Source organism: Rhinopithecus bieti, unplaced genomic scaffold (assembly GCF_001698545.2).
Source record: "Rhinopithecus bieti isolate Rb0 unplaced genomic scaffold, ASM169854v2 scaffold_73797, whole genome shotgun sequence".
Lineage (NCBI taxonomy): Eukaryota > Metazoa > Chordata > Mammalia > Primates > Cercopithecidae > Rhinopithecus > Rhinopithecus bieti.
In genome coordinates, this window is record NW_016827514.1 from 345,066 (window position 1) to 363,011 (window position 17,946).

The 17,946-nt window shown below is 43.7% G+C and overlaps 1 protein-coding gene across 1 annotated transcript in view; it reads left to right on the forward strand.

Annotated features, from left to right (window-relative positions):
• The window catches only part of LOC108523301 (Down syndrome cell adhesion molecule), a 337,477-nt gene that overhangs the window by 181,351 nt on the left and 138,180 nt on the right, over window positions 1-17,946 (forward strand). Inside the window, exons 11-13 of the mRNA XM_017863826.1 lie at window positions 8,870-9,066; window positions 10,093-10,189; window positions 10,821-10,949. Coding sequence (XP_017719315.1) covers window positions 8,870-9,066; window positions 10,093-10,189; window positions 10,821-10,949 — 423 coding nt within the window. The remainder of the gene's footprint in view (window positions 1-8,869; window positions 9,067-10,092; window positions 10,190-10,820; window positions 10,950-17,946) is intronic.

A 17,946-nucleotide genomic window follows, 5' to 3' on the forward strand; every position in this document is an offset into this window, starting at 1 on the left:
GCTTTCTACTTATGGCTAGCCAATTTTCCCAGCACCATTTATTAAATAGGGAATCCTTTCCCCTGATTCTTCTTATAGGAGGTCCCCAGAGAAGTCAAATTCATAGACATGGAAAGTAGAATGGTGGCTGCCAGGGCCTCGGGTGCCGGGAAAAGGGGATAATAGGAATTCTTTAAGAGGTGCCAAGTGTCAGGTTGGGAGGGTGAAAATGTGTGGGGGATGAATTGCAGTGCAGGCTGTACAGCAATGTGCCTTGCAGCTGAGAAAATGGAAATTTCAAGGACTTTATGGGAAGTCTCCTGTAAATGGACTCAGGCTCCAGACTGAGGGGCTTCCAAGGGTGTTCAGGCTTGAAGACAGTCAGGGTGCCAGACACCTCTGTGGTCAGACACTCTGCACCCTGTGGGCCAGCCTTGGTCTCCTCCGCTACTGTAATGCAAAAAGCCTTTGCACTCGGAATCAGAAGACCTGGATTCTCCTTCTAGAGCTTCCATTTACTAGTTGTATGACGTTAGGCTAATTACTTAGTTTCCCCATCCTGTGTAATTATAGGTAAATGGAATTAAGAATCCCTTCTCTACTGAGAACACGTATGTTGCTGTAAGCTCATGATGTGAAAGTGATCTGAGACATGGAAGGACAGAAGGACAGATGCATTAACAAACTGTGCTGCTACTACAATTTAGTTTTCCAGATCCTGGAGGAAGGAAGGAGGAAAGAGAAGGGAAGAGAGGGGATGGGAAAGATTCATCACTTTAGGGATTAATGAAGATCATTTTACTGTATTACTTTTATGGTTATATCAATTTTTTTAATAAACGTACTAAACAAAATAGAACTTTGCATTAGGGATAGGAGAGAGGCAAGGGGAATAGGTCTAGTCACTTCCAGTCTTAAACCCCCTAGTTCTCTGTTTCCTTACTTAGAAATTAAGGAGAAAGGGGAGAAGATGTCAAGTAGAAATTAATTCCAAAATTATTTTATATTCTAATCTTTATTTTTGCCCATTTAAAGCAGGTATTTGGTGTCTGGTTTCTATTTGACCAACTGCATAGACATTTGTTAATATGGATGCAAATCCAGTGAATCTGTTGGAAATGTTTTGTCTACGTGTCTCAATTCTATTTATAGCATAATTTAGAATCGACTTAAAATAGCACTTATATGTCTTGGGTCATTTCCATGGCTAGTGTTTTTATTCCATCATGTTGTCATATGGCCTAAATACTTATGCAGTATATGGAAAAGTTCTTAGCACACAGTCAACATTCATAAAAATTAGCTTTTTTGTTGTTGTTATTATGGCACTGTGAAAGAGAAAAAAAGCAGGAGACAGAAAATGAGGGAGGGTGAAACAAAAGAAGAAAGAGAGGGGAAAGGAAGAAGGAAGGAAGGAAGGGAAGAATGAAGAAAAAATTGGGAGGGAGGGAGGGAGGAAAAGAAGGATAGAGAGAAAGAAATAAAGAAAAAAGGAGAAGGAGGGGAAATGGCAATTAGAGGGGGAAAAGACCTTGGGGATCATCTGGCTGAGTTGTTTCAATCCAGGCTGTGCATTTTAGGATCGTCTGGGAAACTTAAGTAAATCCATGCATAAGCCCCGCCCCCAGTGACTCCGAGCCAGTCTGCAGTGGGGCCTGAGCACTGACCTATTTTAAAAGCTTCTAGGTGATTCCGAGATACAGGCCAGGTTGACAGCCCCAATCCCATTCAGCTCTCCTATGACTCAGGCGAGAAAGCCAAAACCCAGCACAACCGAGGGTCCCGCCCAGTCCAAGTGGCAGGAGGTCGGAGTCAGGTTCTCTGCTTCCAGGCCCCTTCTTCACCTTTCCTTTTGGTAAGACATATGTGAGGGGCACCACTTTACCCCAAGGGCCACCTAACCCCACATCACCTCTGCAGGCCAGGGTGTGGTGGTTCCTTTACCTGGGACACCAGGAGCCCAGTGTGTCTCCACCCTGAGCTGTGGAATCCAGACAGGTGGCTGCCATCTTACAGCTTGACCTTTGAGACCCACGCTGGTGTATGTGTTTACCTAAGGTCGTTTTAAAATAGAATAATAAAAAAAGTATTCAGCAAATTTTGATAACAAAGAAAACACATTTTGATTCCATTAAAATGTGAACTGTGGAATCCAGGCGGTAGATACATGGCTGATTGGCTTCCTGTATGTTTGAAATTTTTTCATAATAAAAATTTGGGAGGAATGTTTTAAAAAGGGCTTGAAAAAATAGCTTTAAAATGTATTTATGTCCCAGAGCATCTCCCTCTTTTGACCTCCCACCCGGGAACCCTGTAATTCCTGCCTGAGTTTCCCATCTTGGGCATTGGGCCAGGTTTATGCTGCCTCATTCTTGGCTCCACACCCCCCTCTGCCATATCTGCTCTGAATGCCTGGAGGGACTGAGAAACTTCCCAGGATACAGACTTCTTGTGCTAAAACACTGGAAGTCCTGGACGCTCTGGACAGTTGGCCATCTCCTATGTTGGGGGTGATGATGACGATGATGGTTTTCGAATAGGACTGATCAAATTTGATCCTGATGGACTCCTGTATTTGGGCTTTTGACAGCCATTCTTCTCTATAAAATGAAAATATTGAGCCAGATGCTTGTGACAGGAATCTTGTCTCGTTCGGGATTATCCAGGCTGTTTGGTACTTTCTCCTGTTTTCTTTTCAATTGCTTTCTTTTCAATCTGTTTTCTTTTCAGCAGGACCAGGTAGGAACGAAAACCATAAAAATGTATAAGGATTAATTTTGCATTATTGGTAGAGTCATTAAAAGACTTGAGAGTAAAGTTTGGAACCAATCTTTAATATCAGTGATTTACTGATGTAATTTTTCATTCTCTCTGTATCCTTGGGTTAAAATTTTAATATATGCATCAATGTATCACTGAATTTTATTTGCCAAAACATACAGTGACATACTGTTCATATTTTAATTGTTTAATTAATAATTAAGTAATAGGGGTTTACTTTTATTGATAAAGTTAATTATTGCTCTTAGCTTAATCTCTCCATCTTCTCAGTATCTCTTGTACGATGGGAACACCCTTTAAAATTATTAATACAGTGAAACACTCTCCTAAGTACCATTCTGCTAAATGTTTATCAATTACCTATTGATGGGGAGAGGATGGAGAAAGCCCTGATTTCTAGCACTCGCCAATTTCGGTGGCATAAATACTACCACCATTACCAATTTCAAGCTAAATGGGAAAGAGAGATGACTGCACTGCCAAGCTGGGCAGAGATGTGCACAATCCGATCTCCCTGGCCAATGACAGCAGCTCCACTACACCACTGCATCTTTATGCTGCAAAAAAGTAGGTCAGACAGATGCTCCCTTATATCATAAGAACTCAGATTTGTTGGCATTAAGGGTGCTGTTAGATAATATTATAGTTTATGAAGCAAATTTATCAATTGATATGATGTAAAACAGCACCTTCCTCAATGGGTAATTTTGCCAGAGAAGCACACAGCGCCCAATCTTTGGACAAAGGCTTCTTGGGTCTGGATCTCCCTTGGCCCTGATAGCAGGATTTGCCCACAACTTCTCCTTGGTACCAGTTCCTGTTAAATTACCCCATCCATTTGTTAGGCTTCAGAAATCCTTGCAGAAAGGGCTGCTGTACAGACATGTTGTCATCTCTAGGCATGCATAACTGTGACAAGTGAAAAGGTCATGCCTTCAAACATTAGCATTGCAAAGAAGCCATGATAATGATTCATTTTTAAAAATCCTTTCCACGATTTCTTTAAAGGGCTGAAAATACTTGAGCTGGATAGACGAACATGATCTAGTCAGAGCATTTCTCTCTAAGTGCTGAATTTAATAACCAGAACAAAAATACCCATTTTAGTAGGGCACTCTTTCAAAGTAGAAATCTAAATAAAACTGAGGAGTATTTTTTGCAGATTAAGATGGGCAAATCATAAACAAACCAGAGGTATGTGGTTTGGCCAAGGTACTTCTCTCATCAAATGCAATAAAGCTTGCGATTATTTTTTTAAAAAAGGAAAATAGAAGAAAACAAACAAGTCGTCAAAACAACGCTGCAGTTTTTGGAGAACAGTTCTTCCAGTTGGTTGTTTTCAAGTACTAGGGAATTAAAGTTCTGGGTCAGCACCAGCCTTTGCAATGCATTGCTCCCCTGCACAGATCTCCTAGAATAGGACAGAAACCCTTACTTCAGAACTGGCTCACTCTCATTGGAATAAAGTCAGTGAGTGTTAAACTACCCTGGATTTCAGAGGTGATGATGGTGACTTACCATGTTCTCACAGGAAAACTGTCTTTTTTTATGTCTTACCATTTTACAGATTTCCTTTTTACAAACACTGCACAATAAGGAAATCCTGACCATAGCCTTGAGATGCCCAGGAGACTGGGAGGCATTAAACATGGATTGATTTTCAGTTTTGCAACCAGAGTTTCTATATTTTGTTCTAAGGATGAAGGTGTTGCAGGAATCAGGACGCTCATCAGGAATTGGGGGATGGAGAGTGATGGTGGTGGACAGGGGTCATCTTTCAAAGCTAAATTATATGTGGGTGTCACGGTTTCTGATGCACATTCCCCAGCTGTGAGAGAAAGAATGAGTAAATATTTTCTTGTTTATAGGCCTGTAATACATTTATTCACAGTTTTGTAATTTAGGTTACTTTTGTTGGCTTTGAGATCTCTAATTATCATGAGTTAGCCCTTTTCCCTTATGAGAAAAAAAAAAATCTTGATTAGTGGATTTGAGGCCAAACAGCAGGTGCCACCACCTTTAGTTCCTCTGTGACAGCAGATCCATGGTGAGCCTGGCGTTTCTACAGCCAGTAAGCCTCCAGCTGTTGAGGAACATGCCAGCTTACCTTTTTGTAGGTACACCCAATCTCTACTCTTTCAGTTCTCTCATTGAATTCAAGTGGTTGAACTCAAATTGCTGAACTCAAATGGTTGAAAGGGAATGTTCCCTCACCATAAATGCTGAATCTTAACCCCTCCTCTCATTCCCTCTTCTCTCTCCAATCTCCTGCCACAGGAGTGCAAAATGGTGCTGCCTCTTGGTCAAACAGTGTGGCAGTTTATCAAAATGTTGAACATGAAATTGCCATATAACCCATTAGTTCCACTTCTAGGAATCTCTCCTGGAAAAAATGAAAACATTATTCACACAACAGCTTATACAGGAATATTTGTAGTATAATTACTCATAATAGCCCCAAAGTAGAAACAACCCCAGTGTGCATCAGTGGGTGAGTGGATTTAAAAAATGCAGTATATCCATGAGCTGGAATATTATTTAGCAATAAAAAGGAACAAAGTACTGATACTTGCTATGACATGGATGAACCTTGACAACACTATGCTTAGTGAAAAAAATCCAGAAAGCTAGATACTAAAGAATACATGCTATATGATTCAGTGTATAGAAAATGATCAAAAAGGGCAATAGAGGGACTGTGTTAGTCTGTTCTTTTAAAGACATACCTGAGACTGGGTAATTTATAAAGGAAAGAGGCTTAACTGACTCACAGTCCTACATGACTAGGGAAGCCTCAGGAAACTTACAATCATGGTGAAAGGGGAAGCAAACATGTCCTTCTTCACATAGCGGCAGGAAGGAGAAGTGCAGAGTAAAGGGCGGAAAGCCCCTCATAAAACCATTAGACTCTTGTGAGACCTCAATCACTATCATGAGAACAGCATGGATGTAACCACTCCTATGATTCAATTATCTCCCACCAGGCCCCTTGCATGACACATGGGGATTATGGGAACTACAATTCAGGATGAGAGTTGGGTTGGGACACAGCCAAACCATATCAGGGAGAGAAGGTAGATTAGTGATTGCTTAGAACTTGAGCAGGGAAAGAGAAATGACTGTAAATGGGCAGGAGAAATATTTTGAGGTAATGTAAAAGCTCTAAGATTTGATTCAGTGATGATTATACAACTGTGTATATTTGTATTCAGGTTATAATGGTATGTATGTATATGTATTAGATAATATAAATATATTTGTAATGGGTTGAATAGTATCCCCAAAATTAATGTCCCCTTAGAACCTTGGAATATGACCTCATATGGAAATAGAGTCTTTGCAAATATAATTCGTTAAGAAGAGATCATATTGCATTAGGGTAGGTCCTAAATCCAGTGACTGGTATCCTCATAAGAAGTCCATGAGAAGACACAGAAACATTCAAAGAAGGATGTAAATCATGTAAAGATAAAGCAGAGGCTGAAGTTTTGCTGCCACAAGCCAAGGAATGCGTGTGGCCACCAGAAGCTGGAAGAGGCAAGGAAGGGTCTTCCCCTAGAGGCTTTAAAGGGAGCATGGCTCAGCTGTTACCTTGATTTTGGAATTCCAGCCTCCAGAACTGTGAGAGAAGAAATTTCTGTTATTACAAGCCACATAGATTCTAGTAATTTGTTGCAGACACTCTAGGAAGCTAATACAACATTAAGTGTACAACTGAATTGCACACTTAAAACAGGTGAATTTTATGGTATGAATATTGTACCACAATAAAGCTGTTAATAAAAATAAATGTTTTTCTTTGATAGGCCGGGGAAAGGGGGGATCAGAACCAAAGGCTGGGGACAGTACAGCCAGTTTTGCTGCATCTCAGAAATGCTGGAAGAGGAATTTCGCGACAGTTGTGAACTGCTCTCTTTGATATGCAGGACTCTTGGCGCCTCTTTCCTCAGTCACCAATTTGCCTACTTTCCATCTTATTACACAGTCAGTGCTGTGGGGCGCATCTCTGCCACGTGGCTGCTGACTCTGGAGAAACTCCCAAATGTAGGTTCTTCTGTGAGTGTCCAGGCTACAGAACTGGTGGTATTTTGACGTTTTATTATATGTCTCAAACCTCTCTGGTAAGCCATGGGACAAGGCATGACCCAGTATGTGCCAGTCTTAGAAGAAGCCACAGTGTTTCTATGGCAAAGTACCTTGGAAGGCTTACGAGGCAAGCAATCAAGTACATAATCTGAGCTTGACCTCAGAAATGGGGGAAGGGAGCTTCTGCCTGTAATTGGGGAAATGAGATTTAAAAGCAAGTAAAAATATAGTTATGTTTTGATGAATTTTCAAACCTTTCTAGTCCTTTTTGTTAACATCTTGTTCCTTTAGCATATTTTAAAAATATCTTTAAACATTCATGCATAGTTATTTTGCAGTCTGTATCTGATGACTCTATCATCTAAAGTCCTGGGAAGCTGGTTCTCAATCATGGTGTTAGTTTTCTTATGTGTTCTTTAGTTTTAGTTTGTGAGCTCATGGCCAATAGAGCTTTATCTGGGTGCATTTCAGTGGGCCTGGACAGAGAACACATTCTTGTAGAGTATGTTAGCTTTTGCTAGTCCCCTCAGGCCATTATCAAACTACAATCACCTTCATGTTAATTCTTTAGCATGAATTTGACTCCAGATCTATGTAGAATCAGGCCAGTTTTGCAAATTCTCAGGGGAGAGGTTGTTTTTCTACATATATAACACCAGCTGAGGTAGTTTTATTCTCTCTTTACTTTTGTGGATTTTTGTTTATTATTATTATTATTTTGGTTATATACTTTCTGTCAAGATAGAACCCTTTGAGGAGCCTGGCTTTGGAGGTCTCACATTTAATGTGATGCCTCTCAGGTAGTCAAAACACCACCATTATATTACCTCTGACTTTTCACCATCAGCTTTTGTTTTTGGTCTCTGGTTTTTCTCTCACTTTCTGATAAGCTTAGTATGCATTTTAAAAGGTGTTTGTTATATACAGTCTACAATTTATAGGTGGCTTGTGGAATTGGGGTGGGATCTTGTGTCATCTGTTGCCAAGAAAAGAAGCCTACATATTAGACTAATTTTGGTGTGGGAAAAGAAAACTTGAGAAACTTCACAAATAAAGAGTTCCCTTTTCTCAGTAAATTGGAGATGAGATTCTCTGATACAAGTTATGGAAGAAGGACAGGTTTGAGGTCTCCAGTGACTGATAAAGGTTTGCAAGGTTTATAAAACTGTGGGAGATGGACATTGTGAAGAGTGGTTACGAGCACTGGTTAGCAGCAATAAGGGATTCACGTAAAGTTGACTAAAAGTGGAGGTTTTATCTCCATTGTTGACAATGATAGTTAGAAACATAGATGATCCCAGAAAAAGGAGGATAACCCTTCCTGTGAAGTTTTTTTTTTTTTATAGACAGAGCAACCAGTAACATCATTGTATTAGTCCGTTTTCATGCTGCTGATGAAGACATACCCAAGACTGGGCTATTTACAAAAGAAAGAAGTTTAATGGACTTACAGTTCCATGTGGCTAGAGAGGCCTCATGACCATGATGGAAGGCAAGGAGGAGCAAGTCACATCTTACATGGATGGCAGCAGGCAAAGAGAGAGAGCTTGTGCAGTGAAAATCCCGTTTTTGAAACCATCAGATCTTGTAAGACTTACTCACTATCATGAGAACAGCATAGGAAAGATCCACCTCTGTGATTCAATTACCTCCCACCAGGTTCCTCCCAGGGAATTATGGGCATATAATTCAAGATGAGACTTGGGTGGGGACGTAGCCAAACCATGCCAATCATTCTGGGTGTGCTAAGGGATATAGGCCATGGCCCTCAACAGGGTTGGAAGAGAGCAACATGCCATGGATATGAAATGGCGTGGCAGTTTCCGCTGAGGGCTCACTTACTCGAGTTTCATTTTTCTGCTGTGTTTCCTTTATTTTGCCTGTGATCCTCACTCAGCAGTTTCTTGAATAAATTTCATTTCAAAGAAATATCTCTTGAAGCGTGATTTACCTGAGTGTGTTGCCAGGGAAAAATCAAGAACGCTGCTTTGCTGAACAAGTTGTGTCCCTTTTGGTTTTTCAGTTCCTGCGATGATAACATCATATCCAAATACTACCCTGGCTACGCAGGGGCAGAAAAAGGAGATGAGCTGCACAGCGCATGGTGAGAAGCCCATTATAGTCCGCTGGGAGAAGGAGGACCGAATCATTAACCCTGAGATGGCCCGTTATCTTGTGTCCACCAAGGAGGTGGGAGAAGAGGTGATTTCTACTCTGCAGGTAAAAGCATAGCAAATGCAAGTCAATGGAATGAACTTTATTGGAACAATAAGTCTTTCCTTTCACACAAGTGGGTGCAGATAAGTAGCAGATAATATCTTTTGGAATTTATTTATGAAGCACCCTTTCTCTCACCTTTCACACAGCAAGATTACTGAAGTAGCCTTCAAAAATAGTGCTTTAGCCTAAGTGTTAAGAATAGTGTCATTATGAACGCAGCAGGGAACCTAACTGTAATAAAAAAAAGTGAGAAATAAGGTTTTTAAATGACAGTTAATCCTTGAGGAATGACGGCCTATGCTGTGTGCATGTTTTAACTTCCTGCAAAAGAAAATGAGATGGGCTTTGGGACAAAATATTATAAAAACTATCTTGCTTCTTTGGAAAAATCCACAATAAAAAAAAAATGCTGTCGTTAAGAGAGGATCACAAAAGCTGGAGAAAAGCACTGCGAGTAGTGAACTGGCTTGTGCTGTTATCGTGGGGATAGAGGATGATACTATAGCACACACAGGGTGGGGAGGTGGGGAAGCCCTGTGCTTGAAATGTTTATATTGGCTCTCAGACATTCTGTTCCTGGAATCCTTCTGGAAAAGGAATCTGATGTGAGTTGTGCTGGCCCCCAGCGCTGGCTGCAGTATTTAATCTGTCTCTTTAGGCATGGTTGCTTTGGATACCATGAAAAAAAAAATGTATATGTGGGATATATGTCAAGCTGACCACGACATCCTATATAAATTACACATCCAATTTAATGAGCTACACCTGACATGGATAATGTACATGAATCCTATTCATCCACCTACTTACAATTACATTGAAATAATTTGTCCTCAGAGGGATACGTGCATGTGTGTGATTTAGCGTATGTGTCTGGAGGAATGAGGGTTGTGTGAGTGAGTGTGTCAGTGTACATATGTGTGTGCTGGGCATGGCAGGAGAACTGAAAGAGTGGAGAGAGAGCTTTACGGCCCGAAGTCATTTTGCCTACTGAAAAAGATGAATTTCTTTCTGCTTTACACATAGATTTTGCCAACTGTGAGAGAAGATTCTGGTTTCTTTTCCTGCCATGCTATTAATTCTTATGGGGAGGACCGTGGAATAATTCAGCTCACAGTGCAAGGTAGGAAGATGACAGCATAAGAGAATAAACACAGTCGTTTCAGGACGGGAGCTCCATGCTCAGCCTTGGGCATCTGTGTGGCCTCAACTTGCCCTGTAACACTTCCTAGTTCCCAGGAAATTTTGAATATGTATAATGTCAGTGCTAAAGCAGAATTTTGCAGTGCCTGTGATTATGTCAAAGTAAAGCCCTAAAACAGGGAACGAAGCCCTTAGAGGAACCAGTCAAGATGACAAGCCCATCACAGTCAAGCCGCATGCACACAAGTACAGCGGTGGAATTTCTTAGTTCAATTTTAGGAATCCATGTACTAGATGACCAGAATGAAAGGCCAGTTTAACATTTGGGGCCAAAATATGTTTTGAGTTAGAGATCGAAACTAGAATAGTGACATTTTTTATCCTCCAGGCTTGGTCCAGTTCTTAAGGACTATGAAAATTGGAAGTCTTGGGAAGGTGGAATTTCTCTTCCCTAAAATGCGATTAGGAAAAAGAAAATGTTTCCAAATAAAAAGCGTCTGTTCTTGTCTAATGCAGACAAATCATTTGTGAGTCACACTCAGCATTTCCACTAGCATTTCATGTCGGAGCTCCGTTTGAACTAACTTGGAGTCTTTCTGTTGATGGCGCAGAGCCCCCAGACCCTCCCGAAATTGAGATCAAAGATGTCAAAGCACGCACAATTACGCTCAGGTGGACCATGGGGTTTGATGGAAACAGCCCCATCACGGGCTACGATATTGAATGCAAAAATAAATCAGGTAAGTTCTTTACTTCCTCCATCTTCGTTTCCACCTCAGAAAGTTCCTTTATTTTACTCTTTATTAATGTGTTTTACCTGTAAGCGCACAACTCAGCTCACAGTCACTCAGAGGCACCATTTCCCCCAGTCAGTCTCCCTCCTGGCCGGAAGCACATCCTGGCTTTCTGCTGTGGGAGTGGAGTTTTGTGTTGAGGCTCAGTTCTGCTGCTTTTTCGTTTTTAGCCAGCCCAGACTTCAGTCTTGCTTTCTGCTGAACTCCTTGATATTGCAGCTGCCTGTCAGCATGTGGGCAGTGGCTGATGGAGCCAGGCCCCTACCATGATCTTTTCTATCTCACCTGCTCCCTTCGTTTCCCATTTCCTCAGTTGGGTGACTTTTGTAGGGCCTCAGCCCATGTCCTGCGCCCAGAGTGCTGAGCTCGAGCTGTGCTTGGTGTTGGTCGGATAAACTGCGCAGTGGTGGTTGGTGCAGAAAAAGGAAAATTCACTCAGGAGCAACCTCCTGGAAATGCTCAGGGACCATCAGCAACACTGGCTGCTGCGCCCAGGACCACTCAGCCCAGAGCCCATAAATAAAACTGACCCTGCTGCCAGGGCCACTGCAGGTGTGCCCGTTCATTGCCTTCAAGGAACAATGCCGGGGCCATTTTGAACTTTATGATGCATGGGGCGAGGGTAGAGTACCACCACTGTGGCCTCCAGTCAGAATTTTTACTGTGTCTCGTAAAAGATATGAGGAATTCCAGCACCACCAGCATGGGAAGGGTTAATAAAATCCTTATAGACCACAAAAGCAGCTTTTTTTTCACTTCCTGGACACCGCACATTATTTCAGATTACCCAGTTGTGACCCATTTAGTATCTTTGGCTCTAAAGCTGTAGTAAAAAATCAAGCTCAAGGCAGCTAGGAACCACAGGTCAGGAGTGAGGAAATGTTTCAGCAACAGCAAGCCAGGAACAGAGCCAGGAAATGGTGACAGCAAAGGAAAGCCAAGGGGTGACTCTTCAGGAATTCAGGAGAACAGAATTTGAAGATTGAGAAGATGGTGGATCAAAGCAAAAAAGAGTGTTTTGAAAAGTAGTATCTATGACTTGCTGGGTTGGAAATGCATGTAAGAAAAAATGGAATGGCTCAGGCCATCGGCCTCTGAGTTGCAACTGGGGACCTAGAAGTGAGGTGACACTGCTTACACAAAGTCTGAGGAAGGGCCCTCCAGGGGTTGATTGGACTGCAAGTCTCACCATAGCCAAGAAATGCTGCAGAGCCAGGGCCCTGGGCTCAGGGGTGAGGCACAGTGACCTGGGGGGAGTGGGGAGCTCGTCCAAGACAGTGCTGAGCTAAACAAGCGTCTTTTGGGAACCAGGATGAACAGGTTTCCCAAGGGCCCAGGGAGGAGAGGCTGACCTTGCCTTTGTTCTAAAGAAGTGGGATTACAATTTCACAGATACAGGTCTTGAGGTGAAGCAAATGCTTCTTAGGTGAGGCAGGCACATTTGAGCAGAAACTGGCCTGGAACCTGGTGACAGTGATGAGAGCTCAGACAGATGCAATGAGCACTGTGGGGACAGGGACAGCCCTTTACCTTACTGGCTGCGCACTGGCTATGGGGCTGCAGGCTGCCCGTGTTGCTGGTGCCGGAGCACACAGGAGGCCACTCCTAGTGGAGCAGCTCAGGACCTCCCCTGTCCTCATGGAGGATTGGGCATTGCCAGATGCTGGTGGCAGGCCTAGGCTCAGTGGTTTGGGACCCAGCCTGTGTGGGATTTGCTGCTGGGCCTGTGTTGCACCAGCTCTGCACCTTCACTTGCTCATCTCACCTGTGAAGTGGGCACTGCTGCATCCACCTCAAAGGACTGGCAAGGAGACCACAAAGGCCACCAGCTGCCCTCTGCCTGGAGTCCTCCCTTCCCTGGGCCACCTATTACTACCCCCTCCTTAGATCCCAGTTCCCAGGTGCTCACCCAGGTCCATCTCCCTTTCAATCTCCCTTTCAATCTCAGCAGGTGGCATTATGGGACATCATATATTTATCTCTGTGATTACTGACAAATATACTGATTAATGCATTTCACCTCCACCATGCTAGAGGCTCCTTGGGGACTCCCTGCACCTAGTAGGTCTATTTTCACCCAGCTCATTTCTCCAACACCCAGCACCACACCTGACATGCGGAGACACTCAATGGATATTGGCAAACTCTAAGAAGGGAAGACGTTGAAAATGCCTTCCTCGTTGCCTGGAGCATACTCAACATCTAATAGGTGGTAGCTTGTAGATTGCTCCAGCATGCAGGAAAATACTTAGGAGTAAAATGCCTCTAAAACCCTCTGTGTTAAACTACTTGCTCTCAGAGTCCTCACTATCTCCCCACTCCCCAGGGGTTTCCCAAAGGCAGGGACTCTGGTTCTCTGTGTCCTGGGATCCCCAGCACCCAGCGCAATGTCTGTCAAGTGAAGAGTGTACTGTAAATGTTCATTGCATTTAATTTACATGCAATTGAAATCTAAGAATCATTATTATCAACAGCATCTTTAAATGTATATATTGATCATGGTTTATATAACCAAAGCAGGAAAGCTCCTTGTCTATAAAGCTGAGTACAGGAGGGATTGAGGGATACTTTTTCCATCCTTCATGCTCTACTTCAACCAGAGACAGGGCCAGTGGTGTGGCTTAGATGTTATGCAGCCCTGGAGCAAGTCATTTTAAGGGTCAGCATGGGTCCCGGGAGAATCACTGGGGAAAAACCCACAGGACAAGCAGTTCCAAGTCCATGACCAAGGTCTCCACCAGGACCCTACAGAACTTCCATTACTTTCAGTTTGGAAGCCCTGGGAGGAAGGAGCTGTGCTGAGAGTAGATAGCACCTGTACTCACTGCTGTATGAGGTGTATTAGTCAGATTTTTCATGTATTAGTTGCTTCCTCAAGAAATTTTTGGTGTATAAAAATTACAACCATAGTTTAAGTGAGTGTAGTTTTAGACTGAGTACATAGAAAACTGATCCTTCAAATATTAATAACAGCCTGAATGTCACTTCTTCCAGGAAGCTTTCCCTGACTACCTATTCCCCTTCACTATTCATAGCATGTCTTGGAACACTTGGTGGACTTGTGACTATTAATTTACTCTCTGTACCCCACTGGACAGTTGTCCCCCTATGGGCCATAGTGAGCTCTGAGGGCTGGAATTGTGTCTGACAAACCTTATGCTATGTCCCTGCACCCCTCATAGTGCCTGACAGATATACTAGATTCATGATAATCATTAGTCGCATTGTTGAGTCTCAACCCCTGTTTCAGGCAATGGTGAAATTATCTCCCCAAAAGTTTTCCTTTACTTTTCATTAATTTTTGAAGAAAGCAGCGTATAACCAATGTATTAAAGTACTTCACATTCTTAACAGAAAGAACTTCTGCAAGTTACCGTTAACTCTATGCTTGAACAATCCTAGAAACAGAAACTCACTAACCCGGGGAACACAGTTCTGTCTTTGGTCAGCTGTGACTGCTACAAGTTCTTACATTTATTGCACTAAAATAGACCTTCCTGGATCCAGCGGCTCTCTTCCCATCTCTTAACCCTTTGGCCAAATAACAGTCCTCCCAGGATTTGACAACAGATGACTTTCCTTGGTTTACTATTTTCCAGGAAACACTGAACATCCCAAGTCCTTGTTCTTGTATCTCCTGTCATCATCTCCTGGTCCCGCCAACTCTGGTCATGCCCAGTTGCAGCACCAGAGGGCGTCATCTGACCAGGCAGAGCCACAGTGAAGCTGTCCCTTCCTTATCCAGAATATTCTTCTTCTTCCATAGCTGACAAGTACACAGGTTGCTTTGGTTGCCATAGTTTCTGATTCCCAGGGACTTCTGCTTCTCCTCTACATGGACCCAAGGCCACCTTTAACATCCCTTTGAGCATATTGTCTGGGGACCTCCAGCAGATCCATCTGCAGTTTGCTGCCTCCCTTTATTCCCTTCCTTGGAAGGCGGCCTGCCCTTCAGAGTCTGTTCCTCTCGTGGCCACCTCCTCTCCACAGGTTCTCTTGTTGCCCCTCCTGTCCACGGTTTCTCCGGTGGCCCCTCCTGTCCACAGTTCCTCTGGTGGCCCCTCCTGTCCACAGTTCTTCTGGTGGCCCCTGCTGTCCACAGTTTCTCTGGTACCTCCCTCCTTTCTCTGTTGGCCTCTCCTGTCCACGGTTTCTCTGGCGCCTCCCTCCTGTCCACAGTTTCTCCTGTCCCTCCCTCCCATCCATGGTGCCTCACAGGTCTCAGACCGGGTTTCAGCACCATGGCAAGCTCCATCACACCCTGGAAGGTAACCAGGAAACACAGACTCTGAGACAGAAGGTACACGCCCCCAGCCCCTCTCCCCTCTTGGGCTTCCCACCCCTAGTTCACCCTGAGAACTGTTATCCTTGAGAAGAATAAGACAGAGCACAAGGGGCTCGGCTGTGTTCCCACACCTCCTCCTATTCACCAACATGAGGGCCCACTCCTCCCAGCTACCACTCCATTGTTAAGCCGTTCATGTAATTCACCTCTAGAACCTTCAGTCACCCTCACTCATTCTGGTCTTTAGCCTATAACAGCACTTCTTCATATCAAGTCCACACTCTTATATTAGTCCTTGTTTCTCCTGCATTCATTGGATTTGGGGTATCTGACCCCCAAGACAAGCTCCCCAGCAAGCACCCAGTGCACCCTCACTGGCTCCTGTCAGCTCCTCACTCCTTCCTCACTGCACAGAGGCTGCAGTGGGACTCTGAACTGCTCCATCCTCCTACACCACCAGTCTCCCTGGGAGGAAGTAGGCAGTTGTGGTGGTTGATGCCTTTGCCCAGGCAACATGGAAGTTACTGGAGCTGACAGGGCCAATGAAGATACAGCCATCTTCACTGGAGGTTTTGTCTGGGAGTTGGCGGGCAGCCTGGAGAGGCATATGAGTGTCCATGACTGCAGTCCCTTACACCAAGCCGTGGCATCCTGCCCACTCTTTCAATGAATGATTCTGACAACTTCTTCCTAAACCAGGCTGCAACTCTGAGCCTGTACAGCCCTCTCAGTCTTCCTGCAAACGCACAGATGGTACAATAATTCTGGGCCAAAGTTTTCTTCTCTGACATTTGACCAAATGATTTCTGTGCATTGTCAACTTGCCAGAAGGTCTCCTAAGCATATGATATTTTCAGCAGGTGCCTGGAAATATCGAAATCCTGTCTTTGATTAGGTGTTTTCAGAGACTATGTGGATGTCATGCATTATAGAAAAATGACCTTGAGCTTGGAGATAACACAGATGAGGCCAAATCCCAGCCCTTCTTCTTACCAGCTATGTAACAGGGCTTGAGTTCTTGACTTTCACTAAGGAAATAAAAACCTTACCTTGGCAGGATGTTGTACAATTTTAATCATATAAAACAGTCTGTCCAAACTATACATCACAATGACCAAGATAGGGAGTCTTTTTAAAAGCACAGGTGTCTGGGCACCATTCCCCAGAGATTCTGGTTTAGTAGGTCTGAAAGCAGAATTATCAAAAAGCCCCAAGATGTTTCCAATGTGCCCACAGATTTGGGGGCCACAGAAGTCATGTTTTAAAATGCCCAGCACATTGCCCTGATGGGAGGATGAAACCGAAGATTGAGATATAAATATAACTAAAAAGAATGCAGCATTGACCAAATAAAGAGATTCTTAGGAGTAAATCACAAACAGAAATGTATGCATGGACATCCAAGATCTGAAAAGGGCAAGTGTGACTGGGGAGAGTCTGGGAAGGCCACGGACAGGAAGGGTGAGGATGGGCTTTGAAACGGGTCCCCCAGCCCATTGGAGGGAGTGAGTGGTAGTTTCTACAGACAGGGAGCAAATGCAGCATCAGAGAGGGTTTATAAGTCACACTGGGAGACTGTTGAACAAGGCAGTGTCACTGAGGTAGGGGCTGAGCCAAAGGAACCTATAGGGCATGGATGTGGAGGTGCCCAGTGACCACCAAGAGGGGACTGTCCCCTCCCTACCCAGGTCCACTATATGCCTTGGATTGGTGTAAGGGACTGCAGTCATGGACACTCATATGCCTCTCCAGGCTGCCCGCCAACCCCCAGACAAAAACCTCCAGTGAAGATGGCTATATCTTCATTGGCCCCATCAGTTCCAGAAACTTCCATGTTGCCTGGGCAAAGGCATCAACCACCACAACTGCCTACTTCCTCCCGGGGCTACTTAGCAAATGCCTCTGCATCTTGCGGCACCTGGCATTCCTCCTCATCCTCCTAAACATCTCTGCAGAAGGCCTGGCTTTCTCTCTGTGCGACAAGGCTCATAGGTGTGTGCCATTTCATTGATTTCATTGATGTAAAATTTCCTCTCCTCATTTGTCTTCTATTGAATCACATTCTTCTCCTCATCAATTTTTTTCCAACTCTTTCTATTTCATGTTTTTCCACCTCTAATCTTCTTGACCCCAAATATGCTTTTTCCTTGTCAACTGCAATATTCATTGGCAGCTTCTATTAGGCTCCATTCTCTGAGAAGTTAAAAGTATTCAAAAGCAGTCTTTAAGCCACATATTTTTCTTCAATTCCAGAAAATATCTTGCATTTATGTTTAACACTGGACAGAGAAGTCCCCTAAACTGCCATAGTCACCCTTAGTGTGACAAAGTGACCCCACTCCCAAGACTCAGAGGTCCATGTATTTGTGGTTTATTTGTTCATCTATTAAACATTCATGTGCTGTTTGTCTACTGTGAGCCAGGCACTGTGCTAGCACTCGGGATAAAAGACTGGGTATGGCCAGCATGGCCTCTGCCCTCCTGGAGTTTAAAGTCCAGCAGGGAACACAGATTCAGATTATCCACGGAGGACTTACTTATGTGGTCATCACCACCAAGGCAGACCCTGAGGAGGGTGGGAATATGTAGGCACCATCTCTGTCTACTGTCCTGGGAACTCCTCTGTTCATCCTCCTACCCAACACCAGCTGTCGACCA